This window comes from Salvelinus namaycush, chromosome 16 (assembly GCF_016432855.1).
Source record: "Salvelinus namaycush isolate Seneca chromosome 16, SaNama_1.0, whole genome shotgun sequence".
NCBI classification, from domain to species: Eukaryota; Metazoa; Chordata; class Actinopteri; order Salmoniformes; family Salmonidae; genus Salvelinus; species Salvelinus namaycush.
The window spans coordinates 28,345,723-28,355,518 of record NC_052322.1 but is presented as its reverse complement, the minus strand read 5'-3'; the positions used below and the strand labels follow the sequence as shown (position 1 = coordinate 28,355,518).

At 43.3% G+C, this 9,796-nt stretch overlaps 1 protein-coding gene across 2 annotated transcripts in view; it reads right to left on the bottom strand.

Annotated features, from left to right (window-relative positions):
- Positions 1-2,101: 2,101 nt before the first annotated feature.
- The window catches only part of LOC120060739 (semaphorin-3ab-like), a 30,067-nt gene continuing 22,372 nt past the window's right edge, over positions 2,102-9,796 (bottom strand). Inside the window, exons 10-17 of one of the 2 annotated variants that reach the window (XM_039010148.1) lie at positions 8,869-9,013; positions 6,348-6,567; positions 6,173-6,261; positions 6,011-6,052; positions 5,349-5,506; positions 4,974-5,035; positions 3,172-3,314; positions 2,102-2,968 (exon numbers count right to left, since the gene is read on the bottom strand). In XM_039010148.1, the coding sequence (XP_038866076.1) occupies positions 2,510-2,968; positions 3,172-3,314; positions 4,974-5,035; positions 5,349-5,506; positions 6,011-6,052; positions 6,173-6,261; positions 6,348-6,567; positions 8,869-9,013 (1,318 nt within the window). In that variant the 3' untranslated portion in view covers positions 2,102-2,509. The remainder of the gene's footprint in view (positions 2,969-3,171; positions 3,315-4,973; positions 5,036-5,348; positions 5,507-6,010; positions 6,053-6,172; positions 6,262-6,347; positions 6,568-8,868; positions 9,014-9,796) is intronic. The other variant, XM_039010149.1, reaches the window with a different exon arrangement.

Sequence of the window (9,796 nt, the reverse complement as noted above, 5' to 3'; positions counted from 1 at the left end):
CTCCCATGCTTCTCTGCAGATTCTCAACCTCTGTCAGGTTGGATGGGGAGCGTTGCTGCACAGCTATTTTCAGGTCTCTCCAGAGATGTTCGATTCGGTTCAAGTCCAGGCTCTGGCTGTCCCACTCAAGGACATTCAGAGACTTGTCCCGAAGCCACTCCTGCGTTGTCTTGGCTGTGTGCTTAGGGTCGTTGTCCTTTTGGAAGGTAAACCTTTGCCCCAGTTTGAGGTCCTGAGCGCTCTGGAGCATGTTTTCATCAAGGATCTCTCTGTACCTTCCTCCGTTCATCTTTCCCTCGATCCTGACTAGTCTCCCAGTCCATGCCGCTGAAAAACATCTCCAGAGCATGATGCTGCCGCTACCATGCTTCCCCATAGGGATGGCACCAGGTTACCTCCAGACGTGACACTTCTCATTCAGGCCAAAGAGTTAAATCTTGGTTTCATCAGACCAGAGAATCTTGTTTCTCATGGTTTGAGAGTCCTTTAGGGGCCTTTTGGCAAACTCCAAGTGGGCTTCCGTCTGGCCACTCTACCATAAAGGCCTGATTGGTGGAGTGCTGCAGAGATGGTTGTCCTTCTGGAAGGTTCTCCCATCTCCACAGAGGAACTCTGGAGCTCTGTCAGAATGACCATCGGGTTCTTGGTCACCTCCTTCTAGGAAGAGTCTTGGTGGTTCCAAACTTCTTCCATTTAAGAATGATGGAGGCCACTGTGTTCTTGGGGACCTTCAATGCTGCAGACATTTTTTGGTACCCTTCCCCAGATCTGTGCCTTGACACAATCCTGTCTCGGAGCTCTACGGACAATTCCTTCGACCTCATGGCTTGGTTTTTGTTCTGACATGCACTGTCAACTGTGGGACCTTATCTAGACAGGTGTGTGCCTTTCTAAATCATGTCCAATCAATTGAATTTACCATAGGTGGACTCCAATCAAGATGTAGAAACATCTCAAGGATGATCAATGGAAACAGGATGCACCTGAGCTTAATTTCGAGTCTCATAGCAAAGGGTCTGATTTCTTATGTAAATAAGGTATTTCTGTTTTTTATTTGTAATAAATTAGCAAAGAAATCTAAAAACCTGTTTTTGCTTTGTCATTATGTGGTATTGTGTGTAGATTGATGATCTGTAAAAAGTTGTTTATCCATTTTTGAGTAAGGCTGTATCATAACAAAATGTGGGAAAAGTCAAGGTGTCTGAATACTTTCCGAATGCACTGTATGTGTGCGTGTATGTCTCCTATTGTTGATTGACAGGTTTCCTATAGCACAAAAAGGAAAAGTATGAAAACATACTGGCAGAATGTAATATTTACATTGGGTGTCTCCTTAACTTGGGAGAGATCAATTGAAAACATTTGATTTAATTTTAAAGTCAATTTGGAAAATCACATGAAATAAATATTGGCACAGAGATATAAATATACGCTACACAATTAAATACTTGAGCGCATAATGAATCAGGGAAGGATCTGAACAAGGTCTTTGAGGAAAGCATCAACATTACATGTTTCATTATAAAATACTTTCCATCATACTTTATGGTAGTGAATAAAGTACACACACACACACACACACACACACACACACACACACACACACACACACACACACACACACACACACACACACACACACACACACACACACACACACACACACACACACACACACACACATGCGAGGACCTTGCTCAGTAAAGAAGTCTGACAATATTAAAAATGTCTCCGTCTCTCTCTGCTTTTATGCAGCTGCTCCAGAACATAAAAGTAAAGTTTATTTTTCTACAGCATTAAAAGTGCTTTAGCTCTGCTGCATGTCATTTTGGCAGTATTGCTAGTTTGACTCAGATTTCCCCCTTTTAATTCCTCTGATGCACTAATGTCAAACACACCCAGCATCAATGATGCCAGTTATGTGGAGTCAAGCTTGAGTTAAAAGCCTGATGAACACCACAGAGCATTTACTGAATACTGACCTTATACAACTACTGAAACAAACCTTTTTATTCAAAACAGAAATAAATACGACACAAAGTTAAATAAGATTGTTTTTACATTAAACATCGAAGACAAATCACAAATGTTGTGCCTCAGAGACACATAAGTCTCTCTCACGTGCTTGAGTCCTTTTGACTCCCTCTCTGTCTTTCGTTAGGACAGATCCCAGCTAGCTTCACCTTCAGGGCATTTTTTTTCTCTGTACATTAGACCCAGTCAGTTCCTCAGACAAGTTCAGATACTGTGTCTTATGAGACACCACATTCTTCCAGGTCCTCTTCATGCCTTAATATATTCCTCACCAGTCTCTTGGACATGTTGTGGATCCTTCATACAACACGCTACGCAACCACATTCACATTTCTGAGTCCAGCCCACACTGAACCTCCTATGTCCCCAATCTACATGAATATGTGTTTTTGTAAATGTGTGTGTGTCTTTGAGAAAGTGAGACAGTGTTTGAAGGTGTAAGTCAGAAGAAAGCATGTCGTAGGCATTAGAGCATCTAAGCACTTCGTGGAGACCTCTGTTGGGGTTTGCTCCTGCTCTTCCTCCCGCCTCCTCCTCCACCTCCACCTCGGCCTCCATGTTTGTGCCTCTCGCCCCTGGGGCCGTCCCCTGTCTTGCGGTTGGTGTCCTTGGTCTGATCCTGGTCGCGGTCACGGTTGCGGTTCCGGCGTTGTCGGAAACCCAGCCTCTGACAGTGCTTCTCCAGGCTGCTGGGATGGATGAGGGCCATGACGTCCTGGTACCAGGGCTGGGAGGCATCTGGGCTTGGGTTGGGGTTGTTAGAGGACCAGGAGAGGGCACGGGAGGGGCTCCACACACTCAGACGGATGGTGACGGCAGTCCAACGGAAGCCATGCTCCTCCAGTTGACAGTGGTACACGCCAGAGTGACCCGTCTCGGCCTGACGGATCAGAACACCTCTCTCAATCACCACCAGCTGCTCTCCTGACTGCAACTGCAACACAGAGAGGAGTGTGAGTGTGTAGGCCAGCGTGTGTGTGTGTTTTTATTTGTGTGTGTGTGTGTGTGTGTGTGTGTGTGTGTGTGTGTGTGTGTGTGTGTGTGTGTGTGTGTGTGTGTGTGTGTGTGTGTGTGTGTGTGTGTGTGTGTGTGTGTGTGTGTGTGTGTGTGTGTAACTGCCTGTGTGTCAGTATGTACCTGATGCAGCTCAGGGCTGTTCTCTCCTGCCTGTATGTACCAGGTGACGGCTGCATGTCGGGATTTGGGCATGCACTCCAGATAGGTGCTGTTACCCTCAGCAACCATCATCATCCTCTGCTCTGCTTTCACCTGCAGACCAGCTGAACAGAGACAGAGAAAAATGTCACAAGGTCTGCTCTATATAGAAACCCAAGCTAGTATACATTACCAGTCAAAAGTTTGAACACCTACTCATTCAAGGGTTTTTCTATATTTTTACTATTTTCTACATTGTAGAACAATAATGAAGACATCAAAACTATGAAATAACACATATGGAATCACGAAGTAACCAAAAAAGTGTTAAACAAATCAAAGTATATTTTATATTTGAGACTCTTAAAAGTAGCCACCCTTTGCCTTGATGACAGCTTTGCACACTCTTGGCATTCTCTCAACTAGCTTCATGAGGTAGTCACCTGGAATGCATTTCAATTAACAGGTGTGCCTTGTTAAAAGTTAATTTGTGGAATTTCTTTCCTTCATAATGCATTAGAGCCAATCAGTAATGTTGTGACAAGGTAGGGGTGGTATACAGAAGATAGCCCTATTTGGTAAAAGACCAAGTCCATACTATGGCAAGAACAGCTCAAATAAGCAAAGAGAAATGATAGTCCATCATTACTTTAAGACATGAAGGTCAGTCAATGCGGAAAATTTCAAGAACTTTGAAAGTTTCTTCAAGAGCAGTCGCAAAAACCATCAATTGCTATGATGAAACTGGCTCTCATGAGGACCGGCACAGGAAAGGAAGACCCAGAGTTATCTGGGTTATCTGAGGATAAGTTTATTACAGTTACCAGCCTCAGAAATTGCAGCCCAAATAAATGCTTCACAGAGTTCAAGTAACAGACACATCTCAACATCAACTGTTCAGAGGAGACTGTGTAAATTAGGCCTTCATGGTAGAATAGCTGCAAAGAAACCACTACTAAACGACACCAATAATAAGAAGAGACTTGCTTGAGCCAAGAAACATGAGCAATGGACATGAGACCGGTGGAAATCTGTCCTTTAGTCTGATGAGTCCAAATTTGAGATTTTTGGTTCCAACCGCCGTGTCTTTGTGAGATGCAGAGTAGAGTGTAGGTGAACGGATGATCCCCGTATGTATGGTTCCCACCGTGAAACATGGAGGAGGAGGTGTAATGGTGTGGGGGTGCGTTGCTGGTGACACTGTCGGTGATTTGTTTAGAATTCAAGGCACACTTAACCAGCATGGCTACCACAGCATTCTGCAATGATACACCATCCCATCTGGTTTGCACTTAGTGGGACTATCATTCGGTTTTCAACAGGACAAACACACTTTACAGGCTGTGTAAGGGCTATTTGACCAAGAAGGAGAGTGATGGAGTGCTGCATCAGATGACCTGGCCTTCACAATCACCCAACCTCAAACCAATTGAGATGATTTGGGATGAGTTGGACCGCTGTGCTCAGCATATGTAGGAACTCCTTCAAGACTGTTGATAAAGCATTCCTCTTGAAGCTGGTTGAGAGAATGCCTGTCATAAAGGCAAAGGGTGGCTACTTTGAAGAATCTCAAATATTAAATATATGTTGATTTATTTAACACTTTTTTTGGTTACTACATGATTCCATATGTGTTATTTCATAGTTTTGATGTCTTCACTATTATTCTACAATGTAGGAAATAGTAAAAATAAAGAAAAACCCTTGAATGAGTAGGTGTGTCCAAACGTTTTGACTGGTACTGTATGTCTGTGGGGGTGCGGCTTCTGACAGTCTCTGCTCACCTCCCTGTCTGACACACTGTGTCAGAGGGTCTTCCTCATCACCAACCTGACGAGCGTTCCTCCTTCGGTGAGAGGAAACCAAAAAATACATAATGTTAGATAAGAGTATGCACTAAATGTGAGCATTTATGAGTAGGGCAGGCCTATAGCTACATAGACATGTATTGGATGAGTGGGTACTGGGTATATGAGAGTGAGCTGGCATGTCATAGACTTAAACTTACAACTTTATTTTCCTCTCTATTTTAAAACCATGCTTATTCATGTTGAGTTTCTACTGTAGTTCTATACTGTAACTGTGTGAAGTGCTAGCTAGATATTCAGTGTAAGTGTTGGATTATAAGTCTGGGTTGAGTGTGAGCTGAGCATGTCCACCTGCGTGCAATGGGCATGAAGGGGCTGCAGGCGTGTCCGTCCCAGGTGCAGTAGGGATCTCTGGCCAGACAGCATTCAGTGCAGGCCTGGCCGTACAGCTCACACTGGAACAGAGCCAACTGTGCCACACCCTCCGCAGAACCCACAAACAGCCACTGCTGTAGTCACACAGACACACACACACACACACACACACACACACACACACACACACACACACACACACACACACACACACACACACAAAGAAAAAAGAAAACAGAGAAGAAAAACACATCATTATAAAATGGCTGAGAGAGCAGATGCCACAACCGTCAGTTATTTCAGGATTTATGCCTTCGCTGATTCATACTTTCCAAATTCACACACGACTGAGACTGACTGCTACAGAGCATGTTTACGTGTGTCGATGTAGATTCACCATCTCAATGTGCACCAGTCCACTGGGCACAAACTGGTTAAATCAAAGTTGTTTCCATGTCATTTCAATGAAATTACTTTGAACTAACATGGAATAGACGGTGGATTGACGTCTGTGCCCAGTAGGATTCCTCATCGCTCTGTGGTTACCATAGCAACCAGTGATTAAGCTCTTCTTGGAGATATAAGATGGGGAGCTTTGTGTGTGTTTGGGGGGGAGGGTATATATGCGTCATTCTTACCTTTTTCTTGGACAGTGTCATGGTAGTCACAGGTGACTTGTGCTGTGGTGGGAGAGGGGAACAGGTGTTAGGGTAAACCAGACAACAGAAGAAACTACAGATATGTCAAAAAATGATCTAAAATTACAGATTTGTCAAAGTAAGGATACAATGAACTTGTACCTGGAAGACCTGCAGCTGCTCCAGGGTGACCTCCTGGGTGACACCGTGTTCTTTAGGGAGAGGGATAGACTTCAGCACCTGGCCTGAGTCTGCAACACAGAGGACACTCCTGCTTGTACTGTACTCAAACACACACTCACGCGCACGCACACATACACAAAACCTATCCCCACACCTGTGCCGATGAACAGGACATCATACTGTCCGTCCACTGCCTCTACTCGGTCCACGAGCAGTCGGCTGAATTTGTAGTGCACTCCCACCCTGACCAACAGAGGGCGCCCTCCCTGCGGCAGCACTGCTTCCTGCAGCAGAGGGTGGGTACGGCTGAAGAAGATGACATCATCAGGGTACTCCCGGGTGGAGCTGTAGCTACCGTATGTACTGCTGGGACACTGAAGGGAGAGGGAGAGAGATAAAGAGAGCTGCATTGGCATCAAGCATTCAATGAAATGGAAAGAGTTGGGCAAAACATGGTTAAAGTTGGGATCAAGTTAAGGTTGAGAAGAGTTGTAAAAAGTTGTGCCTTTGGACTAGAATTGTTGTTGAGCTTGAGTTGGGTCAAAGATAGTGCTTGTATTCCTTAATTTGACTGGTAGAGAGCCTCGTCTTCAGCTACATTCAGTATACAGTGGCAAGAAAAGGTATGTGAACCCTTTGGAAATACCTGGATTTCTGAATAAATTGGTGATAAAATTTGATCTGATCTTCATCTAGGTTACAACAAATAGACAAGCACAGTCTGCTTAAACTAATAACACACAAACAATTATACGTTTTCATGTCTTTATTGAACACACCATGTAAACATTTACAGTGCAGGGTGGAAAAAGTGAAACCTTGGATTCAATAACTGGTTGACCCTCCTTTAGCAGCAATAACCTCAACCAAACATTTTCTGTAGTTGCAGATCAGACCTGCACAATGGTCAGGAGGAATTCTGGACCATTCCTCTTTACAAAACTGTTTCAGTTCAGCAATACTCTTGGAATGTCTGGTGTGAACTGCTCTCTTAAAGTCATGCCACAGCATCTCAATCAGGTTGAGGTCAGGACTGGGCCACTCAAGAAGGCATATTTTCTTCTGTGAAGCCAATCTGTTGTTGATTTACCTCTGTGTTTTGGGTCATTGTCCTGTTGCATCACCCAATTTCTGTTGAGCTTCAATTGGCGGACAGAGAGCCTAATATTCTCCTGAAAAATGTCTTGATAAACTTGAGAATTCATTTTTCCAGAAGATTATGTCATGGCTTTAGAAGCTTCTGATAGGCTAATTTACATAATTTTTGTCAATTGGAGATGTACCTGTGGATGTATTTCAAGGCCTACCTTCAAACTCAGTGCCTCTTTGCTTGACATCATGGGAAAATCAAAAGAAATCAGCCAAGACCTCAGAAAACAAACTGTAGACCTCCACAAGTCTGGTTCATCCTTGGGAGCAATTTCCAAATTCCTGAAGGTACTACGTTCATCTGTACAAACAATAGTATGCAAGTATAAACACCATGGGACCATGTAGCCGTCATACCGCTCAGGAAGGAGGCACGTTCTGTCTCCTAGAGATGAACGTACTTTGGTGCGAAAAGTGCAAATCAATCCCAGAACAACAGCAAAGGACCTTGTGAATATGCCGGAGGAAACAGGTACAAAAGTATCTATATCCACAGTAAAACAAGTCCTATATCGACATAACCTGAAAGGCCACTCAACAAGGAAGAAGCCACTGCTCCAAAACCTCCATAAAAAGACAGACTACGATTTGCAACTGCACATGGGGACAAAGATTGTACTGTTTGGAGAAATGTCCTCTGGTCTGATGAAACAAAAATAGAATTGTTTGGCCATAACGACCATTGTTATGTTTGGAGGAAAAAGGGGGAGGCTTGGAAGCCGAAGAACACCCTCCCAGCCGTGAAGCACGGGGGTGGCAGCATCATGTTATGGGGGTGCTTTGCTGTAGGAGGGACTGGTGCACTTCAGAAAATAGATGGCATCATGAGTAAAGAAAATGATGTGGATATATTGAGGCAACATCTCAAGACATCAGTCAGGGAGTTAAAGCTTGGTCGCAAATGGGTCTTCCAAATGGACAATGACCCCAAGCATACTTTCAAAGTTGTGGCAAAATGGCTTAAGGACAACAAAGTCAAGGTATTGGAGTGGCCATCACAAAGCCCTGACCTCAATCCCATAGCAAATGTGTGGGCAGAACTGAAAAAGCGTGTGCGAGCAAGGAGGCCTACAAACCTGACTCAGTTACACCAGCTCTGTCAGGAGGAATGGGCCAAAATTCACCCAACTTATTGTGGGAAGCTTGTGGAAGGCTACCCGAAAGGTTTGACCCAAGTTAAACAATTTAAAGGCAATGCTACCAAATACTAATTGAGTGTATGTAAACTTCTGACACACTGGGGATGTGATGAAATAAATAATAGCTGAAATAAATCATTCTCTCTACTATTATTCTGACATTTCACATTCTTAAAATAAAGTGGTGATCGTAACTGACCTAAGACAGGGATTTTTACTCGGATTAAATGTCAGGAATTGTGAAAAACTGAGTTTAAATGTATTTGGCTAAGGTGTATATAAACTTCTGACTTCAACTGTACTTTTTCTTGCCACTGTAACTTGACGAATCAGAATATGCTGAGTAATGATGGACAGGGAATGACAGCTCATTAGTAGAGAACTTACTGTGCCAGGTCTTGGATAGGGGACCTTTCCTGTGAACTCGGCCCACTTGTACTGCGGTCCCTCCTTGTGGTAGAAGTTTCCTTTGAAGGCCCTTACCACGTCCTGCAGGTGGTACACACACACCGCCGAACCATTCAGAACGTCACTGTGGGGAAGAGAGGAGATAGTGTGTCAGTCATTATTACCTTTCAATCAACTGTCAACTGTTTTTGAAAGAAAAGCAATTTTTTTGTCCGTTAAAATAACATCAAATTGATCATAAATACAGTGTAGACATCGTTAATGTTGTAAATGACTACTGTAGCTGGAAACGGCAGATTTTTTTATGGAATATCTACATAGGCGTACAGAGGCCCATTATCAGCAACCATTACTCCTGTGTTCCAATGGCACGTTGTGTTAGCTTATCCAAGTTTATCATTTTAAAAGAGAAATTGCCAGGAAACTGAAGATCTCGTACAACGCTGTGTACTACTCCCTTCACAGAACAGCGCAAACTGGCCCTAACCAGAATAGAAAGAGGAGTGGGTTATTGCTTCTTTAATCAACAACACTTTTCAGCTGTGCTAACATAATTGCAAAAGGGTTTTCTAATGAGCAATTAGCCTTTTAATATGATAAACTTGGATTAGCTAACACAATGTGCCATTGGAACACAGGAGGGATGGTTGCTGATAATGGGCCTCTGTACACCTATGTAGATATTCCATTAAAAAAATCTGCCGTTTCCAGCTACAATAGTCATTTACAATATTAACAATGTCTACACTGTATTTCTGATCAATTCAATGTTATTTTAATGGACAAAAAAAAACTTTTTCTTTCAAAAACAAGGACATATCTAAGTGACCCCAAACTTTTGAACGGTAGTGTATATTACTGTATGTCACCGTTTCCATGGTTCTAGATTTCTAAATGTATATTTTAC